This window comes from Pelophylax lessonae (genome assembly GCF_965119305.1).
Source record: "Pelophylax lessonae genome assembly, chromosome: 7".
Lineage (NCBI taxonomy): Eukaryota > Metazoa > Chordata > Amphibia > Anura > Ranidae > Pelophylax > Pelophylax lessonae.
This window is the reverse complement of record NC_138774.1, coordinates 178139839-178163267: the sequence shown is the minus strand read 5'-3', so window position 1 is coordinate 178163267 and position 23429 is coordinate 178139839. Positions and strand designations below refer to the sequence as shown.

Here is a 23429-nt window from a genome sequence, read left to right as displayed (position 1 = left end):
GGTGACTTCGGTCCCTGAGGTTCAACCAGAAAAGATCACCCTTCCTGATAACAATCAGGTATCTGATAAATGTGTGGGAACAGAAAACGACCAGACTTTCTCGGATGGTCGGGGCCAGATACCTCTAGGGACGCCTGGTTCAGATTCTATCAGCGCCAGTGGTCCTAGAAATTCTAGGCTGGCCTCCTCAAGCCGGCCTGGCCGACTTGGACATGCTAGTCGCAGACGTTCCGTGGGAACTTCGTCTCAGGGAGTGTCTGTGGTCTCAAGGACCAATTTACCATCATGCTTTACAGTCGCTGGGTTTAATGGCCTGGCCATTGAGACCCAAGTACTGAAGGACAGAGGTTTGTCTACTTCAGTCATTCCTACCCTTATTAAAGCAAGGAAAGCGACTTCCAGCAAGGTCTATTATCACACATGGAAGACTTATATTGCGTGGTGCGAATCTTTAGGATTTCCTCCACGTACCTATTCGGTGACTCGAATATTGGCCTTTTTGCAACAAGGGGTTGAGCAGAAGCTAGCCATGAGCACCATCAAGGGTCAAGTTTCAGCATTAGCAATCTTCTTTCAGAAACCTTTAGCTACCAAGTCCTTGGTGCGGAATTTCATCCAGGGGGTGCGGCACCTGGCTCCTCCAGTCCGCGCGCCCTTACCGCCCTGGGATCTTAATTTGGTTTTGTCGGTTCTACAGAAACCTCCCTTTGAAAACATCAGGGAGATTCCCTTGCTTACTTTATCCCAGAAGGTGGCCTTCTTGGTGGCTATTACTTCTGCTCGCAGGGTGTCAGAACTGGCTGCATTATCATGCCAGTCCCCATACCTAGTGATTCATAGGGATAAGGTAGTACTTCATCCTAAGCCATCTTTTCTTCCTAAGGTGGTTTCAGATTTTCATCTGAATGAAGATATTGTACTACCTTCCTTGTGTCCTCAGCCCAAGCATCATCGGGAACATGCGTTGCATTCCTTAGATGTGGTTCGGGCAATCAGGGTATACCTGAAAGCTACGGAATCATTCCGTAAGACGGATTCACTTTTTGTGATCACGGATGGCCCCAGAAAGGGTTTGCCTGCATCTGCCGCGACCATTGCCAAATGGATTAGACAAACGGTGGTACAGGCTTATTCTATTAAGGGTCAGAGTCCTCCGTTCCCTGTTAGGGCGCACTCCACTCGAGCGCTCAGTACTTCCTGGGCCTTTCGCCATCAGGCGTCAGTGGTCCAGGTATGTAAGGCGGCCACCTGGTCGTCGGTACATACCTTTACAAAATTCTATAAAATTGATGTGACGGCATCGGCGGATGCCTCATTTGGCCGCAAGGTTTTGCAGGCCGCAATTTGAGGAGACCGGTGGTCTACCTCGAGGGTTTTTTTCTGTTTGAAAAAAAAAAAAAAAAAAATTTTTTTCTCTTTTTTGTTGAGTCTCATCATTAAAGATGAGCATTGTAAACTTCTAGTTGGCACCGGTTGGGCCTTCTAGATTGGGATTTGATTTCATTTTCCCACCCCTCAGTTGTGATACTGCTCTGGGACGTCCCGAAGGTGGTGTATCACGAGGACTACGTCTGTCAATGAGCGCTAGAGAAAAATGGATTTTTGTAAGATCTTACCGTAAAATCCTTTTCTCTTAGCTCATTGACAGACGTAGTCCCCGCCCCTCTGTTTTTTGAGTTGGGTTGGGTTAAATCTCTAAAGACTGCTTTTTCACATAACTGATTTGCTGAGGCAGAGAGAGAGAGGATATACCCTCTGGGACTGCCCCTAGGGTGTGGCCAGAGCTTTTTAATTTCCTGTCTAGTCCTGCTCCTGTGGAGGCAACATAACCCGAAGGTGGTGTATCACCGAGGACTACGTCTGTCAATGAGCTAAGAGAAAAGGATTTTACGGTAAGATCTTACAAAAATCCATTTTTTCCTCAAAATTCTACAAACAATACCCCATAATGACAACGGGAAAGAAGTTTGTTTAGAATATTTGCAAATTTATTAGAAATAAATGAAAAAAATCACTTGTACATAATTATTCACAGCCTTTGCCATGCCACTCAAAATTGAGCTCAAGGAACATCTTGTTTCCACTGATCATGCTTGAGATGTTTCTACAATTTGATTGGAGTCCACCTGTGGTGAATTCGGTTGATTGGACATGATTTGGAAAGGCACACCCCTGTTTATAAGGTCCCACAGTTAACAGTGCATGGCAGAGCACAAACCAAGCCATGAAGTTCAAGGAATTGTATTGATGCACTGATCTAGGGAAGGGTACAGAAAAAGTTCTGCAGCTTTGAAGGTTCCAATGAGCACAGTGGCCTCCATCATCCGTAAATGGGAGAAGTTTGGAACCACCAGCACTCTTCCTAGAGCGGGCCACACGACCAAACTGAGTGATCAGTTGAGAAGGACCTTAGTCAGCAAGGTGACCAAGAACCCGATGGTGACTCTGACAGAGCTTCAGCATTCCTCCTGTGGAGAGAGCAGAACCTTCCAGAAGAACAACCATTTCTGGAGCACTCCACCAATCAGGCCTATATGGTAGAGTGGGCAGATGGAAGCAACTCAGTAAAAGGCACATGACGGCCCACCTGGAGTTTTCCAAAGGCACCTGAAGGATTCTGACCTTGAGAAACAAAATTAACTAGTCTGATAAAACAAAGATTGAACTCTTTGGCCTGAATGGCAAGCGTCATGTCTGGAGGAAACCAGACACCGCTAATTGCCTGGCCAATACCATCCCAATTGAACATCTCTAGAGAGATCTGAAAAAAGCTGTGCACCAATGCTCCTTATCCAACCTGATGGAGCTTGATAGATACTGCAAAGAAGAATGGGAGAAACTCCTAAAAATAGGTGTGCCAAGCTTGTAACATCATACTCAAAAAGACTTGAGGCTGTAATTGGTGCCAAAGGTACTTCAACCAAGTATTGAGCAAAGGCTGTAAATACTTATATACATGGCATTTTTTTTAGCTTTTATTTTTAATAAATTTGCAAAGATTTCAAACTAACTTCTTTTACGTTGTCATTTTGGGATATTGTTTGTGGAATCTTGAAGAAAATAATGAATTTAATCCATTTTGGAAAAAGGCTGTACCATTACAAAATGTGGAAAAAGTAAAGAGCTGTGAACATTTTCCGGATGCACTGTATGTGTGAAGCTTCCCAGAAACAGAATAAATGCCCTTACAGTTTTTGCATGTTTATAAATTAAATTTTATGTTCTTAGGGTTCTACAAACGAATGCCAGAAACTTGGAACAACACAGAGCAGAGCAGGAAAACATCCTGCATGAGATAAATAGTGTTGTGTCTGCAAAAGATGTTGAATTTCAGTCTCTGAACCACAAGATCCAAACCATGGCTGACAGGTAGGCATTTTATGTCCCAGGTTTATGTACTATGCAGTATACTACTTTGGTAAATTGGTGAAATATTTATTTTTTATCTTTCTCTTCCCTCTATCATTTTCTTTGAATATTTCACCCTTTTAGTCTTCAAAAGTTGCAGGATGACATTCTGATAGCGGCGGGGAAGGAAGACCACCATTTGCAGACTCTGAAGGAAGCTGAAAATCTCCTTGTGGAGAAAAAGATGGCTCTGGAGAGACTAAACAATCAGGTAAGTAAATGAATGCTTTCTGTTCCACTAGGGTAATTCTAATGTTGCTATAAGCTCCCTCTGAACTAATTATGGCTGTTCTTTTCCTCCAGATTTCAGCACAGCAGGAGGAGATTTCAGAATTGAACCGGCTCTTGGGACAAAGGAAAGAGGAGCTGCATCTCCTGCAGGACCACACTGAGCTAAAGAAGGCTGATCTGAAGGAGGTCCTGCGAGATGGGGAGATGGAGGCAGCTGAGAGAAGGCGGGAGATAAAGGTAATCCATCCAAGCAGTTGCGATACAATTAAAGCGACCACTTTTAGCATAACCCTGCTTTTATAAAACACTATTCATATATCGCCACATCCTTACATTCCCAGATAGAAAAAGTGATATAGCTTGGTTATGAAATCCTGGCTATTCCTTTCTCCTAAGCTTCACTGACAACACAGCGTATTTGTTTTATTCAACTGCCCATCTAGAACTACAGCATAGATACACTGCAAATTTAGCCATTTATGCCACTTTACATCCAAAACGGCTGGTCTGGTGCCCAGAGACAGTCTAAATACAGAGTAATTTTTCCGACTTCCAGTCCAAAACCACTTGCTTTTACTACAGATACAGCTTGAATGTAAGACCATTTATCCTTTTCCATCAACTTCCCAACCGGAGTTACTGGATTATAGCCCATATACATCCTAAATATGGAACCAGCAGTCCATCCAGAGCTGCTAGTTATTAACCCAGATAGTCTATATGTAAAACCATTTATCCAGCTGTTCATCTAGAAAAACAGTTTTTTTAGCACAGAAAGAAAAGCCAGTAGTCAGTCATCTACTGTATTTGGAGGTTTCTAGGTGATTAGTCCTCATCAGGTCAAAAACATTGAATCTATAGCTGCTATGGAGTATGGTTTTAAATTAACCTGTATGGCTTCTATGGAGTATGATTTTGAGTTTACCTGTATGGATGGACAAGTAAGGAGCTACTCAGGTGTGCCACAAAGTAAAGAAGCACATGCCTATTACAGCACAGTATTTTAAGTACAATGTAACTTATTTCATTTTTTTAAAAGCATATTTTTGGCTCCAAAAGTTGTAAAGAAAGCTCCTGCCTTGTGCCTAGAACATCCGTGTATTTGGGGCTCCTAGGCTGCTCTACAAAAAAAAAAAAAAAATGGTTCTTTTTTCGGACTAGACTACAAAGGCTAGTTTCTATCATTTCTTTTTTTTTTTTTTTTTTTAATAGCTGTAAATTAACTAAATAAAGTCCTAAATAATTTCTGATGTTACTGTCAGCCAGTTTAGAAGTACTAAACCATCTATCTTCTGCTTTGTCTTGTAGGAGGTGAAATCCTTGTTGGATGATTTAAGTGTTGAGAAAGGGGAACTAAATGCACAGCTGAATGAGAAAAGACTACTGCTCTCCAACCTTAAACAGGAAGTGATGCAGGAAGAGGACAATCTACAAAAACTCACCTCTCAGATTCACAAACAGAAAACTGGTAATATATCTAGCATGTCTTCATTCATCCAAGTAGAAAATGGAAATTTTCTGCAAACCCCTTGAATAGAATATTTCCCTCCCTCGTCTTTCAGGACAGCCATCTCTGAGAGACCTTGGCTCCTCCCTTCTACTTGTCAGCCGGTGCCCTTCAGTTCTGGTGTTTCCTCTGGTAGGGAGACATCGCCAGGAACCAGGGCTGAAACAGCTTGGGAGGCTGAGGCTGTGTCTCCTGTCAGGGGGAGGCGAAGGTCTCTCCAATGTGCAGTTAAGGGTCTGGACTAGGGAACCCGGATTACCTATTGGGCTGCCTGGCGTCACCCCAGCTTCTACTCAGGGGGGGTCCGAGGCTGTGGGGGTCTGCTCTACAGTGCTCGGAGGAGCACTGCAGAGGTGCGGCCAGTCCTCCTGCATCTTGCGGCCAGCAGTGGAGCTTCTGGCTGGACTAGGTGGCGGGTGACGTCACTTCTGGTGGAGGCGGGCACTTCCGCCAAAAGTCCTGCGGCTTCCGGTTCCGGCCACGGGGCATTTGAATAGCGGATTGGACAATAGGCTGGTGCGAGCCGAACCCTGAGGGACAGCTCGAGGCACAGCAGGCTTGTTACCACTCCTGGAAATATCAGCCACAAGGACTGCTCCAAGTGAAGCCAGCACTAGCCATTCAAAGGTAAGGAGAACCCTGGGGTGGTGTTCCCTTACTTTCCCCCACGAGCTCCATGTTGTAGTCCCCACCCCCCCCCCCCCCCTGGTGGTCTGGAGGGGGAGTGATCTGTGGTGGTGGTGGTCGGTCCTAGGTACATTCCTGAGGGGGCATGTTGTGCTTGCGTGTGCTGGGGGGCCCAGTATGGGTGCTTAGTCTTTGTCCATTTCTTTTGTGTTTTAAAGGGTAAGGCCTCAGACAAATCTAAATTGCCACATAGCTCCAAGAGAAGATGCCCATCATGCAAGGCTACTATGGGGGAATCCTGGACCAAGGCGCTTTGTAAAGAGTGTGTTGAGGGCCTAGTCAGGGAATAGTGTACTGATCGGGCTGCATCTGTCAAGGAGCTTTCCAGCACCTTTCAATCATTAAAGGATTTGTTTTCGAATTTACAGTTTAGTCAGCCCCAGACCCCCCCTCAGCTAGCACAGCAGGAGATTGCTCCACCCCCACCGGCGGTACCCTCCACTAGTGGAGAAAAACCGGGGGGCACTGAAAAAGAGGGTGAAGAGCGTGATAGTACACCTTCAGGCTCCATGGGGGAGTGGAGAAGGGGTGGATGGTTAATCCACTAGAGCTTCTAGGTACAAATTAACTCTGGAAGAGGTGGAGGATCTTTTGGGAGCTATCCACACCACTTTGGAAATCCAGGAGGAGAAGAAGACTTTATCTTTTCATGACCATATCTACCAGGGCCTAGGCAAACAAAAAAGGAGGGTATTTGCGGTACATTAAGTCCTGGTGGAAGCGGTCAAAAACAAATGGCAGGATCCCAAAAGAAAGCCTTTCTTTTCTAGGGTCCTGAAACTGAGATTTCCCTTTTCTGAGCTAGGCGCGTCAGTGTTGAACAAGTCACCGAAATTGGACGCGGCCCTCTCTCAGGTCTCAAGGCAGACAGACCTAGCCTTCGAGCATATGGGCTCTCTTTCTGATCCCATGGGTAAAAGGATGGATTCTCTCCTTAAAAAGACCTGGAATTCCTTGTTGGGGAATCTTTAAACCCGCCATGGCTCGTAATCTGGAGTACTGGCTAACCCAGATTAAGGCACACTTTTAGACTGGCACCTCGAAGGAAACAATTCAGTCTTCCTTTCCTACACTTCTACAGGGCGTGGCTTATATTTTGAACGCGTCAATAAATCCGTGGCATGTCTGCTAGATCTTCAGCCCTGGCCAATTCAGCAAGGAGGGCTCTTTGGCTTAAGACTTGGCAGGGTGATAGCTGTTCCAAGGCTAAACTGTTCGGGCCAGGCTTGGAAACAGTCATGGATCGGACGGCGGACAGTAAACAATCCTTTCCTGTCAAGCGTGGACGCAATGAACAATTTAAAAAGAGGTCTTACCCTCAGAAAAAAATTTCTGCCCCGACGACCAAGGGGCAGAAGAAATCTTGGGGCCAAAGGGGCAGAGGCCGAGGGGGAGCGATTTTTCACCCTTCTGAACAGCCCAAGAAAACTCAATGACGAGCTGACCACGGTGGGAGGAAGATTGGGGACCTTCCTCCCACAGAAGGATGCGGTCACCTCCAGTCAGTTCATTTTCGGGATCGTAAGGAGGGGGGTTATCATTTGGAGTTTTCAAGCCCCCCCAGTGCAGGATGTTCCTCACCGAATTACCAAGATGCACGGAAAAGGCGTTCACCTTACTTTCCTCCCTGGAAGAGCTGGAGGAGCAGAGGGTTGTGGTGAAGGTACCACTGAAGGAGGGTTTTATTACCACGTTTTCGTCCTACGGAAACCTTCAGACAAGTTTAGGCTTATCCTGAACCTAAAACCCTTAACCACTTAAAGACCAGTCGCCGATATACTGCGGCAGGCTTGCTCTCCTGCACAAACCGTATGGGTACATCAGCTCACGGGAGCGGGTTACGGGCGCGCGCGTCCGCTCTCTAGCCCTGCAGCTAAGCAACGGGTCCGCAACTGCCGGGAACCCGGAGATCGCTGCAGGGACTGATAGAAGGCGGTGTGCCGTTGTAAACACTGCACACCGCTCATCTGTCACTGATTGAAACAGGGCTCCTGTGTTCCTGTTATTTTTGGAACACAGGAGCCTGTTTCCATCCACCAAGTTTGCCCCCCCACACAGTTAGAATCACCCCCTAGGTACACATTTAACCCTTTGAGCGCCCCTGGTGTTAACCCCTTCCCTGCCAGTGTCATTATAACAGTAACAGTGCATATTTTTAGCACTGATTACTGTAGTAATGTCACTGGTCCCCCCAAAAGTATCAAAAATATCAGTTAGGGGTCTGATGTGTCGCAGTCCCGCTAAAAATGGCAGATAACCGTCATTACTAGTAAAAAATAAATAAATAAAAATTACATAAATCTTTCCCCTAGTTTGTAGACGCGATAACTTTTACGCAACCAATCAAAACACACTTATTGGGATTTTTTTTACCAAAAATATGTGGCAAAATACAAATTGGCAAAAAATTATGAAAAAAAATTTTTTTTTATTTTTTTTTGTGGGGAATGTTATATAGCAGAAAGGGAAAATACTGTTTTTTTTTTTTTTTTTTTTTTTTAAATTGTCGCTCTTTTTTTATGATCAAATGCCACCAAAAGAAAGCCTTGTTTGTGAGAAAAAAAAGGACGTCAATTTTATTTGGGTACAGCGTTGCACGATCGCGCAGTTGTCAGTTAAAGTAGTGCAGTGGAGAATCGCAAAAAATGGCCTGGTCATTAGGGGGCAAATCCTTTCGGCCCAGAAGTGGTTAAACGCCTCAGTTGCTTACCAAAGATTCAGTAGGATAGTATAAGGAGTACGGCGCCTCCCCTGGTAGACAATATATTGGGTAGAGCTGCCTTCAATTTAAGTGGTAATACTTAAATGTGGAACATAAGTAGTAGTGAGGCGCTGCTACTGGATAGTGTTATGTATAGGTAAATAAGCAGGATATACACTTCATGCAATTTTCTTAAAAAAGGTACATATGCATGATATATACTTCATGCAATTTTTTAAACCAGGTGACTCCAACTCCCGTGTTTGGGGTTGGCTGTGTGTTCACTTAAATATGGCCAAAATAGGTATCAATGAATAACAGTTAAAAATGAGTGATAAAGCGCTAGTGATGGACCGTGCTGTTAATCAAAACCGTGCGAGGTCCAAATTTGTGCGATAATTAAACCTATATAATACAGCAATTAGAAAAAAGGTGTCATGCACATATGGGTGCTAAATATACAATAAAGGTGCTGTATAATGTGTTTATGGCTCTATAGATAAATCAATGGTATATACGTAGTGTATCCAACGTGTGCTCAGTGCTGTCTCCAAATATTCTTAAACAGAAAGGGTTAATCTCTAAATTATAAAGCAAAGCAACAATATAAAAATAACACGTATAAATTAGGGTCCATAAATGTGGTGCCAAATCCTGTGTTATCCTTTTTCCCTTAGTGCTGTGCAGTAGTGCAACAGATCTTTGATCCTACACCTAGTAAGCAGTGGCCACTCACCAGAAGCACTCAGGCCTCTGGGACCTCAAGTGCCTGCAGTACTCCTCTTTTCTTGGGAACCACTTCCGCTTAGGTCTTGGTCAGGGTCACGTCTATCCAATAATACTTAGATCTCAGGAAATATGGGAAAACTTTTCAATGTGTAGTATATTTTATTGAAAACGTTAAAGCAGAGTAAAAATGGTAAACTCACATTTATACTGTAGGTGCCTCAAATGGCACTTGCTGTAAGCCAGAATATAAATATCCAGGAACCGCCGCTCAGCTGTGTGGCGTGCATTCCACAGTGTGTGTCACCCCCGCTCCGACCAACCGCAAAACCGGAAGTGATGTAGTGCTTGGAACCTCAATGCATTTTTCTCCAGGAAGTGGCATCATCAGGAAGTTTCAGAAGGAAGACACTACCCTGATCCACATTGACCCAGGGGACCGTGGTTTTTGGTCCTAAAGGGTCTACCTTAAGACCTGGAAGCATTTTAACAGCTGGTGCTCAGAGCGCTTATTGGATGTAGGCAGCTCAGTGGCAGTGCTGGAATTTCTGCAAAGTGGGGCACATAAAGGTTTAGCTGTCCGCACCCTAAAGAGTCAAGTCTCGGCAATAAGTGTCTGTTTAGAAGTAGCTTTAGCCAAAAACCTTTGGGTGATTCAATTCTTTAGGGCTTTAAACAGGCAGAGACCAGTGAGCAATCCCCCTTTTCCTATGTGGGATCTGTCCGTGGTTCTACAGGCTCTTAGGAGTGCCGTTTGAACCTATGAAGTCTTGTGCGGTGAACTTTTTAACCCTCAACACGTTTTTTTTTTTTTTTTTTAGTGGCGATCACTTCTGTCAGAAGGGTTAGTTGACTGGAAGCTCTTTCTGTTAGAGCTCCTTTTCAACAGGTTTTTCCAGATCGTGTTGTGTTTAGGACAGATCCGGCTTTCTTAACAAAAGTGGCCTCGAAGTTTAACAGAGACCAAGAAATCGCCAACTTTCTGTTCGAATCCTGTGCGTGAACAGGAGAGTAACAATCATAAGTTAGATGTTAGAAGGTGTGTCCTTTAGTACATGGATCGTAAGGAATTTAGGAAGTCTGATTCCTACTTTGTTCTATTTGCTGGCTCTAGTAAGGGTTCCAAAGCCTCTAAGCGTTCTTTAGCCAGATGGCTTAGGTTAGCCATTAGCCAGGCCTATGTTCCAAGCGGGAAGGAGGTCCCAGTGGGTATCAGGGTACATTCCACTAGAGCTGTGCCGACTTTACAGGCGGAGAGAGCTGGTGCTACCCCAGAGCAGATCTGTCGGGCAGCAACCTGGTCCAATTTTTCGACCTTCACCAAGCACTGCAGGCTGGATCTGTTGTCCACTAAAGATCAGGCTTTTGGGCGCAAAGTCCTTCAAGCGGTGGTCCCACGCTAAGGCTAAGTAGTCCCTTGTCCTCTCAGAGGTAGCTGTCCTGAAAGATGAGGGGGGAAAAACAGAGTTACTCTTACCAGTAACATCTTTTCCAGGAGTCTTTCAGGACAGCACCGTTACCCACCGGAAGAAGTTCTGGACATAAGACGGTCAGAAGAATGGAGGTTAGTATGAATATGTCTGTGTCTCCTCAACTGGCCAGAGGTACTCTTTGAGAATTGAAGGGCACCGGCTTGACAGGGCGTTTAAAGCGGTTGTAAACCCTAAAAAATAAAAAAAAAACCTGCAAGACAAAGGCATAATGAGCTAGTATGCATCGCATACTAGCCCATTATGTGTAACTTACCTTAGAACGAAGCCCCGACACGGACCCCCAGACATCGCTGCGGGCGCTGCCATGATCCCTCGCTGTCTCTTCCGCGATGACGACGCATGCGCGCGGGAGTGATTTTCCGGCAAGCTCCCGGCAAACTAATTGAAGGTCCCCCCGGACCTTCAGAGCGCATGCGCCGCTCGCGCGAGCGGCTGCATGCACTGTAAATATCTCCTAAACCATGCCGGTTTAGGAGATATTATTTGTACTTACAGGTAAGCCTTATTATAGGCTTACCTGTAGGTACAAGTGTCAAAAAGCGGGATACTACCGCTTTAAATCTACATGGTTGAGGCGGTGTTTCTTGATAAGGGAGGAGCCAAGGTCTTTCAGAGGTGGCCGTCCTGAAAGACTCCTGAAAAAGACGTTACCAGTAAGAGTTTTTTTTTTTTTTTTTTGCTTTATTTTTATATGTTTTCGGCAAGATACCCACTCAGAGATCATGCTTCTGAGGTGCAGATCCTCCTCCTTTCTTGGCACAGTCTGACTTATTCTACTAGATACGAAAGCAGATAAAGGGTGCACGTTATTCCAAACAGGAGGGACAAACTTTTATAGACAAATAAGCAGGCAAATTAATCTTGATCATGGGTAATTTATTTATTCATTACTTGTATAGCCAATGCGTTCTAGGACAGTTAAAGTTTCCATTCATCAGGGATATATTTACCAAATTTCTGTAGTTATAAAACTTTCAGAGTGTTCACCTTTTGGGGAAAAACAATAAATGCACATATTTCTGCAGAAATATGAGCATTTTTTATTTTTTCCCACAGATTCTCGGTATAGCTATCTGCCCATACTTCACTTATGGGCAGACAGTTCCTGAGGTGCAGGAGAACCAATGAACTATGGGGAACATTCACCAGTGTCCTTGCAGTTCATTGAGAACTACAAGCAATCTGTCGTGGTGCCAGATGGTACTTTTAGCACATTCCATCACAGAATGAATGATGTGGCTGTGTGGGCAGAGCCCCGCACAGACGCACTTTTGGTAAATTGTGACAGTGGGTGCAGGGAGAAGAACCCCACCTGCTGTGACATGGGGAGGATTGGGCGGGACTGCTGGAGCATGTTACACCCTAAATATTGGTGTAAGGTCGAACATGCTCGCAAAGGTGAACGTATCCTTAAATTTACGCAGCATTGCTTCGGAAAATCAGATGGACCAATTAATTTAAACCTGTTACATCTTCATATGCACATTTGTGTTCAAGATGGGCTTGCATCTGCACAACTTTGAAACCACTGAAATTTTGTACATACTGCACTGATGAAGGGAACCCTTTTTGCCCCAAAATGTGCTGGACATACAACATATGATCAGGAGGTCCATCTGTGATCAAGATCAGTTTTCTGCTTCTTTATTCAAGAAGTTTTCCCTTCCTACGTGAAGTGCTTGCCTTATCTGCTTTTTATCATGTTTTTCATTCTAATGTGTGGTTGTGGACTCTTACTTCTTATGGATTGTGGTTTTTGATCTAACTGGTTTCTCTTCTACTTACCTCTTGCAATGGCAGCAAAAACCTTTACTACTAGCAGTCTTTAAAGTCTTATAACTTATTATATTTGGTTTTGTAATGTTTTTGTTCTGCTGTGGCTTATCTGCTTGTAAAAGAATACTTTTCTCTTTTAGAGTTAAAGCATGTGCTAGAAATGCAGCAACTAGAAACAAGCGAGCTTCAGGGATTGAAACTGCAGCATGACCATAAAATTAATGACCTGGAGAAGACTCAGTCGCTGCTGCTGCAGGTAAGTTCTGGCAATTAGCCTCATCCCAACCCAGCATTGGCCTCATGCACATGAACTGTGAGAGCCTGAAATGTGCTGGGCTGACAATTCATCAAATTTTCTCAATTGCAGAAGTGCTGCTTTCGGAAATTAAGTTGTACACACGTGCTCAGGTAAACACAGATGCAGAGAAGCATCAGCGTTTATAAGAGTACGACTGTGTACAGGCATTGCCTTGTATAGCAGGCTGTCTGTAGCACCTGCAGCTTTCCAGGTGTGGGAAAGCACTTATGAGAGTGTTTTTTCAGCTACAATGATTGATTTGTCTCTCGCAGAGGGGAATCTGTAAAGGCACAAGTTCTTACATTTTTTTTATTTTAAAATTGTTCACATACATTTGTGTGCTAGTACTATTTGATTTGTTTATTAACCTGGCAGTGTGTGATTGCAGGGGAAACTGGAACTGGAGAACCTGCAGAGGACATTGCAGCGCATACATGGAGAGGCAGACTGGAAGAAACAGCTGCTAGAAAAAGATCACCAGGAGATAGAGCTGCTTATGACACAGATGCACACGCTGCAGGAGAAGGTGGAAATCCTGAGTAAAGAAAAGGAACAGCTGGAGGAGAGCAGAGATGACCTGGAGCACAAACTGGCTCATACTAAGAAGTAATTGCTAAATTTGTGATTTTGTCTGACATGCTGTGATGACCACTACAGAAAGCGGCTTCCCAGTACATTGTCTGGTCCATTTACTGCTGCCCAGCTTTCTTCCCTGTAATATTATCTGACTACTTCACGCACACATCCGTCGCTTGCAGTTTTACTTCTCTTTTATGTGTGTGTGCATATATGTATATTTTGTTTCTTCTCTTCTGTTATCATTCTTAATACTCTGTAAACTATTTCTTCAATTAAGACTTCAGACCAGCTGCTTAATCTAGTCTCTATACAGCAGCTATGTAGATCGGCGTTTTCTCAGAAATAGCTTTGGAAGGGCGCTTTCCAGACCCTTGTGTACTCTGTTAGTATGGGGCAGGATGCTCTCAATGTCCAAAGCAATGACACGTTCTCTGGTGTGGCCCAGTCTCCAAAGATTCACTTGTGAGTAAGCCTGTAGACATGTTGAAGATCCCCTTTAGGCACTGAACTCTACATGTGGCGCTTTCAGTAAAAACCCCTTTTTTACTCTGCCAGTTAGCAGAAGACGAGTGCCTTCCTAATTTTAAGTAGAGAGAGCCTCTGGAGTGACCCACTCTCTGAGAACTCATTTGTCAGTAAAGCCCCGTACACACGTACCGATCGTCGGCGAACGATCGGCCGTCTTTTGTCCCCGGGCTGTCGGTGTCTGTTGAAAAGTGCAAAGACTGCACAAGAATTTTGTCCGCCGACTACAGCCGACTGCAGAAGTGATGTCATGTAATGGTTAACTTTCCGTGTGTTTTTTCTTTTCTGAGCATGCCCAGTCTTGCAAATCTGCTGTCTGTCGGCCGAATTCTGTACTGACTGGCGAACAATCGGCCGCTCTGGTGTCGGCATACAAAAATTTTAATGCTTGCAAGACAGATTCTTTTCGGCCGAATGTGCGCTGACGGCTGTCGGAGGCATCATACTAACAAGCATACAATCGGCAGATCGGTCGTCGGCCGACGCTTGTCTGCCGACGATCGGTACGTGTGTACGGGCCTTTAGTCTATGAAAGTGTCCTTCGTGCATTGGACTCTGTTAATGGTGCTTTCCAGGCCTTGTTTACAGTGTCGTTAGCCGCAGAGCATCTATCTGGCCCTGAGCAGTGGCACAAGCTCTGATGTGACCCAGTCTTTGTAGAATATTTTTTGGTAAGTCTATGATGTGCCTTTCAGGCACTGATCCCTGAATTTTGAAGCTTTTTAGGCCACATGTATTGTGTCTGTTAGCCATAAAGTGTCTTCCCGACTCCGTTCTGTGGCACAGCCTCCGGTGTGATCCAGTCCCTGTAGACTCCCTTACCATGAATATCTGTGTTATGGTTAATACATTTTCATACACGCCTTTGGACTTTCAACTGTGCTAATGGCACTTTTCAGATATTGGGGTATTGTATCTCTAAGCACAGGGCAATTGTCCAGATATAGAGCCTTGGGACAGACCAAATCTCATGCTGATCAGTTATGTATAACAGGCATAGCTGTAGTGATAGGAGCTAACCCAAACCTTTTGACAGTTGGATACCCTTTTTACAATTCTGACCTTTTATTGTTCGGTGGAAACGGTCATTCTTGAAAGTACTTAGCTCTGACATCATCTGTTACTTGAATGCACTTGGATTCCAAGCCTTTTTCTTGCCTTGTGGCTTAAAAAGAAGCATCGTCCTTCTGCTTGTTTTATGACGCCTATAGTAGCTTATCCAATCTCTGGGTTGTTATTCCATTGCCTGACTCCAGTGATTTTATCTCCTTAAGCTGCCTACAACCCTCAAGCACCAACTACTTGGGTTTGTGAGTAAACAAGGCCCTGTTGCATTTTGGGCCTAGTTGCTTAATGCTCACAGTGCAACACGTACAATCCCAATTCCAAAAGAGTTGGCAGGCTGTGTAAAATCTGCATAAAAACAGAATGCATTGTTTTCCAAATCTCAAACTCATATTTTATTCATAAAAGAAACTAGGAAACATATCAAATGTTTAAACTGAGAAAATGTAATTTTGAAATTGATGGCAGAAACATGTCTCAAAGTTGGGACGAGGTAACAAAAAGCTGGAAAAGTAAGGCCCCTTTCACACGGGGCAGGATCTCTCTGCTGATCACAGCTGAGCAGGCAGATGACACGTCCTATGCAGAGTGGAAATCGCTATTCTCTATGGGGCGGTCGGATGAAAACAAGTCCATTTCCATCAGATTGTCATCCGATCCGCCGGATGGATGGCGAATGTATCCACATTCATCTGTTTTTAGCAGATCGAATGCTTGCAGGTGACAGCGGACACCCACTGCCCCATTGAGAACAATGAGTGGTTCGATCGGGTCCGCCTGAAAAAAACAGGCAGGCGGACTTGATCGGTCCACTGGTGTGAAAGGGGCCTAAGTGGTACTGACAAGGAAGAGTTGGAAAAACATTTTGCAAAGAATTAGGTTATTTGGCAACCGGTCAGTATCCTAATTGGGTATAAAAATGGCATCTTAAAGAGTCTGAGTGTCTCAGAAGTAAAGATGGGTAGAGGTTCACCAATCTGTGAAAAGCTACATCTAAAAATTGTCTAGCAATTTCAGAATAATGTTCCTCAACATGAAATTGCAATGATTTTAATTATATCATCTTCTACAATACAAAATATCGTCAAGTGTCAGCGAATCTGGAGAAATCTGTGCACAAAGGACAAGGCTAAAACACAATATTGGATGCCCATAATCAGACAGCACTGTGCATTAATAACGGGCATGATTCTGTGATGGAGATCACTGCATGGGCTCAGGAATACTTCCAAAAACCACTGTGAACACAGTTTGCAGTGCCATCCAAAAATGCATGTTAAAGCTCAATCATGCAAAGAGGAAGAGGCATGTGAGCATGATCCAGAAACACAGCTGTCTTCTCTGGGCTAGGGCTCATTAACAATGGTCTGTTGCAAATTGGAAAACTGTGCTGTGGTCAGACAAGTAGAAATTTAAATTATTTTTGGCAACCATGGGACTGTATCCTTCAGATTAAAGAGGAAAGGGACCTTCCAGCTTGTTATCAGCACTCATATCAAAAGCCTGCATCTCTGATGGTGTATGGGTGCATAAGTGCAAATGGAATGGGCAGCTTGCACATCTGGAAAGGCATCAGAAATGATGAAAGATGCATCCAGGTTTTAGAACAGCAAATGCTCAGGCAAGAATGGGGCAACATTCCTCTCCCAAAACTCCAGTAACTGGTCTCCTCAATTCTTAGACGTTTAAGTTACGTGTGTTGTTAAAAGAAGAGGGGATGGTAAACCATGGTAAACGTGGCCCTGTCCCAACTTTTTTGGAATTCGGATTGTACTTTTCCAGCTTTTTGTTGCCTTGTCTCAACTTTTTTGTAAGTTTTGTTAATAAAACCTATGTAGGAGGATTTGTTTCATCTCTGTGTATCATCTGAGGCTGTTCGCTTCACTAGGTATATGTGTGGGTTTACACAACCACTTTAAAATGGTGCATTTTCTCAGTTTTAAATGTTTGATATGTTTTCTGTTGTGAAAAAAAGGTTTATGAGATTTGCAGATCATTGCATTCTGTTTTTATGCAGATTTTACACAGCATCTCAACTTTTTTGGAATTGGGCTTGCCACCACAACAATTCATTGTCACGTCCAATCAATTCCTTAACATTTATCTGTGTTGCATCACAAATGTGGGAGTACTAATGTCATTAATTACATCTCTTCCCTTCATTGAGTTGCCTGTTTGTGGCTGTGTCAGATCTAATTACTGTTAAGTTCTCACCTGCAGAACACTAGACTAAGAGACCCAGGGATTGTAGGATATATGGTTTCTTCACATGAAATGGCAGTTCTTAGTCTACAGAAAGAGGTCATGCATGAACCTGTGCAGTGTCAAGCAGCATTCTTCTTGGTTGAACACAAAACAGAAGCCGCTGACAAAGGAATGTGAAGATTTCCTCAACTATAGGCTATCCGTATAAGGTAACAAATGACACTACGAAACTACATGATCAGTGCACATCTTATGCAGGGGAAATTAAGAGTGCAGGTATGGAAGGTTTTTAAAGCCTTTCTAGTTCTAAGAACAATGTTTCCTATCCTAACCCCATTCTCACTTTATCATTACATTTGTCGTTTTCTTCTATATCAAGGCTTACCAACCCCTATAATAGCATCCCTTGTCCAGAGAAGGCTTACATACTATACATTTTGGGGGTTTATTTCCTTCCTGTCTACTTTTCCCTGTAAACCTTTTTTCTTTACTGACATTAATGACTACGTCTATTCGTTATGTCCATGTGGTGCTAGATTATTGGCTATGTTCCCAAACCCTGGTATAACTAGTGGAACCTTCAAAGTTTTTGGCAATAGGCCTCCAAATACCTGAGTTCTGTCATCCAAAGTTTGGTGGCTGCTGTTTTCTCCAAAGGCTGTGCCTACACTCTGAGAAGTATTTATTTTCTGACCTATTGTCCAGATACGAACATCTCTTCAGACGCCCTCTTCAGCACGACAATATCGGATTCCTTAAAAAAAAAAAAAAAAATTGAGACCACCTTCTAGGCATTCTCTGTTGACCTTTATGAATTTGTTTTTTCCTCTTATGCGAATTCTCCTGAAAATAGCTCAAGGATGGTTATTTTCTCTTCAGCGACCAGTTCAAAATCCCCTCTTTTGAGGAAAGTATTTTACACAGCCTGGAACCCCACCACGTTGTTCTGCCATGATAGGACCTCCCTGGCTTAACCCTCAGGCCTTGTCCTGAGCTCCAGCACACCTTTTTTTTTTTTTCACCCCATTCCTTCCGTGGCTTCAGTTCACCAATTGCGGTTTCTGGGATAAGGAGTTTAGTCTGCCTTCACCTGCCTAGGTGTGGAATCTGATACAGGGTACACAATTGCCAAAATGTATAAATAACTGTCTAAATCCCCCTGTTCCTAGGTTTTCTTGGTTTGTTCCCCCTTCCTCTCGACCAATGGTCCAGAGCAGCTTCAGCATTGATCTACTGTACTCACCCATCCTCCTTATCCTATGGATCCGTGATAGCCTGCACAGGCTTAATATCCTTACCTTACCCCACCCCAGTCTTGTTGAACCCCTCCCTTCCCTTTGACTGTTGCTTGAGGACATCCCATGGTCTATGAATCAGTTCCTGTGTCCTGTACTGTCTGATAATGATCAGGAATTTTGACATACCTGTAAATTCCATGTCTTGGAGTTAGTATAGGGCACAGGTCCCTCCTCTCTCTTCTCTGTTATCTCTCTATTGCTTGCCAACAAAACCGGATCCTCACAAAGTGGACAAGGTTATATTACACTATGGGGCAGACCCAGTGAATCTTTTGCCAGTGCCCATGCATCTGAAGGTAGCGACATAAAACCCACAGTCTATGTATCAATTCCAGTGTCCTGTACTGTACTCCAAGATATGGAATTTACAGGTATGTTAAAAGTCCTTTGTATCACACATTGTAATTTGTAACTTTTTCCCCATGATCAGGGCACTAGCTGACACAGAAGACAGTACAAGGACAGCGAGTGGCACGCTAGACAAGCTCGAGTCTGGTATTAAAAGCCTCAAGAGTGAGCTCAGCCAGCTGAGCAAGCAGAAACAATCATTGAGACAGGAAACCACAGCCACTCAACAGACACTGCAAGGTGAGAGCTGAGACTGCATCTGTCATCTTTGACTAGCCTCTTTCTTGTCTCACACAGTTACTAACATCCTTGACAACATCTGTAATCCCTGGCTAGCCTTTTTAATGCCTCACACCGCAACTAATACCTCTGATCGCATCTGTCATCCCAGACTTATCTTTGCCCCCCTCTCCCTGCCTCACACAGCTAACCTCATCTGTAAGCCCCGACTAACCTTTGCCTCCCTCTATCCTGCCCCACAAAACAAATAACTCGTAATCACATTTGTAACCTGTGATTGACCATTCTCTCCCTCTCCCTTCCCCACCAGCTACTAATACCTCTGTGTCTGTCACCAAAGATTAACTAAAGTGCCCCTCTTTGCCCACTTAGTAATCACACCTTTGCTTGTATCTGCCAGCTCTTCTTATGCAAACCTTAGTCTGTTTCCCATAACTCCTAAATACAGCTGCACGAAAAAGTATGTGTACCCTTTGGAATGATATGGCTTTCTGCACAAATTGGTCATAAAATGTGATCTGATCATCATCTAAGTCACAGCAATAGACATTCACAGTCTGCTTAAACTAATAACACACAAAGAATAAATGTTGCCATGTTTTTATTGAACACACCATGTAAACATTCACAGTGCAGGTGGAAAAAGTATGTGAATCTTTGGATTTAATATCTGGTTGAACCTCCTTTGGCAGCAATAACTTCAACCAAACATTTCCTGTAGTTGCAGATCAGACGTGCACAACGGTCAGGAGTAATTCTTGACCATTGAAGGGGGGGGGGGGGGGGGAATCATGATCTGAAGTGTGACTAATGACAGAACCTCCATCCCTGGTATACATGTAGAAAAAGAAGCAAAGGTTATGGGACTTTGAGTGAGGTCAGTCATTAATAAATATTGGAGATAATATGAAATGTCACAGATATGAATATTTTATTACATATTTCATAAAGGGTACAATATTATAAAAATAAATATAAATATCCACATATCAAGAACTGAACATGAAGTATATAAATTCATAAAAATATATTTACATAATCAATTAATGAATAAATAAATCCGTCAATACATTGTGAATATAGTCATTCTTCAAATGGTCTATCTTCATATCTTATAGGCTCTACGCGTTTCGTGGCTCTACGTCCACTCATCAGGAGCTAATTTGAAACTTTGAGTCTGTAAATGTAGATTAACATTAAAATGTAAGATGTATGTAGGAAAAATAACCATTGCTCCAATGTAAATAAAAACAGCTACTTACTAGGGTAGCCCAAAAAGAAAAAATTATTTTCTGAGAGGGAAGGAGGTCACCACCACACAGTGACTGTCTAATCCGGGGCTGAGGCGGGTATATTGGCCGAGGTCAGAACAGGGGGAGAAGGAGATAGAGGGGTAGCTGAAATGGACCCATAGAGGGAGTAGGTAGAGACATCGCACAAATAGGCAATGGTAGAGGGAACACATCGTGACCAAGATAATCTGGAAAAGATTGTTAAAAATATATAAAATAATAATTTACCAATAATCAAGTGAGAAAAAAGGATAAAAAGAGATATGTATAATAATACAGGGCTCGACAATCCCCGGGCGCCAGGTCGCATTTGCGACTAGAATTAGCGACCTGGCGCCTGGGGGTGCCCTGCAGAAGGTGTCCTGTCATTTTTGCCCGGACTTCCGCGCACGGAGTGCACGGACTTCCGGGCCGTCCGAAAATCGAGGCCCCGGCTTTTCGGCCTACTTGAGATGACAGGCTTCCAATGGGGAACTGGCGCCCTCTTGTGGAGGCCGGGAGTAATGACTGTTTCCACTGCCTTTTTGTTCTCAATTCATTCATTACCATCTCCCTGTCCAGTTAGTTACCTTTGACAGGGAGTGTGGTTATTATTATTTAATTTATTTTTTAAATGTAAAAAAAAAAAAAATATTTTTTTCTTTTTTTTTAATTATTAAAATAAAAAAAAATTCTTTTTTTTCCAATTATTAAAAAAAAAAATATATATATATAAATATATATCTATCTATCTATCTATCTATCTATCTATCTATCTATCTATCTATCTATCTATCTATCTATATATATATATATATATATATATATATATCTCCTTTTTTTTTTTTTTTTTTTTCTCGTCGCCATGCCACAGCCGAAGGCCCCTTTCACACGGGCTGTCTGATCAGGTCCGCCTGTCAGTTTTTCAGGCAGACCTGATCGGACCCTTGATTCTCCTCTATGGAGCAGTAATCTGCCGCCATCTGATCCTGTCCACCAAAAGCAGACGGATGGATCGGATCGGATGGAAAGAGACAGACAGTCTGTTTTCATCCAATTGTGCTAGAGGAGAGTGGGGTTCTAGTCGTATTTATGTGTAAATTTTGTATCCGTTTTATTAAATAAAGCTTGGTTGTTAGTTTAAAAAAAAAAAAAAAAAAACTGGCTCCTAACTTTTTTAGCTGGCTCCTAGATTTCAGGAAAATTTGTCAAGCCCTGTAATAATAGATATAGTCCTATGTGTCCAAATAGACCAAAAGAAATGCCAGAATACCAAGGAGAGATATACATGGATACCCAAGGTGTATTAAAATAGAAATAAGGTAAGTCCAGGGAGCCAGAGCATTGATGAAACGCAGAGAGAAAATAAGGGATATTACAAAATAGATACCCATAGTGTGTCGAGTGAATATAAAGTGAGTACAGAGTGCCAGAAAAATATTAAAAACGCAGTAGACCGCAAAAAGAAAATAAGGAAGATGCAACAAAACAAATATCCAATCTGTGAATACAACAAAATGAAGGAGAGTGAAAAATGTATCAACGGACATCTTACCGACAGCTTGATAAAGTGATAGGAAATGTTGTGCATGAATTAATGAAATGAATTAATGCTTAAGGGTCCTTTCACACGATCCGCATTCCATTGCGGACTGTGCTCTGCTCAGCGGGGATTGATCCGCCGATCCCTGCTGAGCCGGCGGATGACAGCTCCGTATCCGCACTGTGTGCAGAGAGGGAGGTGTCACAGCCCCGCTGCTCTCTATGGGGAATCGGATGAGAGCGGACCAACTGTTCGCTCTCATCCGATCTGATCCCCTGGAGAAAATCGGGTTTCCATCTGTCTGGATTTCATGGACAGGATCAGATGCAGATGGCAGCGGGTGTCAGCGGACATGTCTCCGCTGACATCCGCTGCCCCATAGGGATGCATGGAGGATCCGATCAGATCCGCCTAAAAAACTGACAGGCGGATCTGATGGGACTGTCCGTGTGAAAGAACCCAAAGAGCTAAACACAATTAGCATTAACATGTGTTTAAAAGCATTTACACACGTCAAGCTTTTTTTCTGCCAAACCATTGTTGCTCCTGGACAAACTGGCTGTAGGTTTTTTCTGCCTCTAAACGCCTACGTGTGCATGGACACATAGGCTAACATGCAGGGGTGTTTTAGAGGAAGAAAAAAAAAAATGTGAGACGCTCCCAACAGCCACATTAAAAACATCCAGTGTGCATGAGGCCTAAAGTTGCATATAACATCAGGGGTTGCTTTACTGCTGAACCAGACAAACTTTGATTCATGCATAGGCTAGCTGGTTGTACACAAGTCGATCAATAGCGCTGCAAGAAGGATTCCTCCATCAGCACCAAGTGTGTTGATGGAATCCGCACATTTTTTTTCGTTCAACCCGCTGGTTGAACGTAAAAAATCTATTTTGTGTGGCCAGCCTAAGTTTGAAAAGATTTGGTCTCCTTGGTTGGTGACTTCAGAAACTGCTGTCCTACATGGAGTCTTCTTCCCCCTGATAGCTTCTAATGGGCCATACACACTATTGTCTTTAGATTTTTTCCTTCAGATTTACCAAAACCATATAATATGAGGTCAAATCTAAACACTTTTGATTTGTGTGCAATCAGGCAGGCCCTTTCACTTCATAGTTGAAGGTAAATCTAAAGGAAATCTGACCACAAAAGTTGTATAGTGTGTATCCAGCTTTACTCACCTGGTGATCCAGTGGCTGTCCAGCTCTGTTATTGGGGATAATTCTTGCATGTTTCCCAAGTCCTCCCTGTATTTGCTTCACCACTTGCCCTCCTTTATGACCAGAGCATTTTTTGCTATCCATCACTGCACTTCTTTGGCAATTGCTCAGTCATATGCAACACTGCAAGCAAATGAAATGTATATACATTTTTCTTTCTTTTGGTGGTATTTGAAAACTGGGGTTTTCTTATTTTTTATTCTAAACATTTTAGAAAAAAAAAATGTCTACAATGTTATAAAACTTATTCAATAAAAAAAATCTAATTTCTTCATAAATGTAAGCCAGAATGTATTCTGCTACAAGTC

At 43.3% G+C, this 23429-nt stretch overlaps 1 protein-coding gene across 1 annotated transcript in view; it reads left to right on the top strand.

Annotated features, from left to right (window-relative positions):
- CNTRL (centriolin) overlaps window positions 1-23429 on the top strand; it is a 166877-nt gene that overhangs the window by 117601 nt on the left and 25847 nt on the right. The window contains exons 27-33 of the mRNA XM_082263161.1: window positions 3229-3369; window positions 3493-3619; window positions 3712-3876; window positions 4948-5107; window positions 12670-12785; window positions 13216-13433; window positions 18930-19087. Coding sequence (XP_082119287.1) covers window positions 3229-3369; window positions 3493-3619; window positions 3712-3876; window positions 4948-5107; window positions 12670-12785; window positions 13216-13433; window positions 18930-19087 — 1085 coding nt within the window. The remainder of the gene's footprint in view (window positions 1-3228; window positions 3370-3492; window positions 3620-3711; window positions 3877-4947; window positions 5108-12669; window positions 12786-13215; window positions 13434-18929; window positions 19088-23429) is intronic.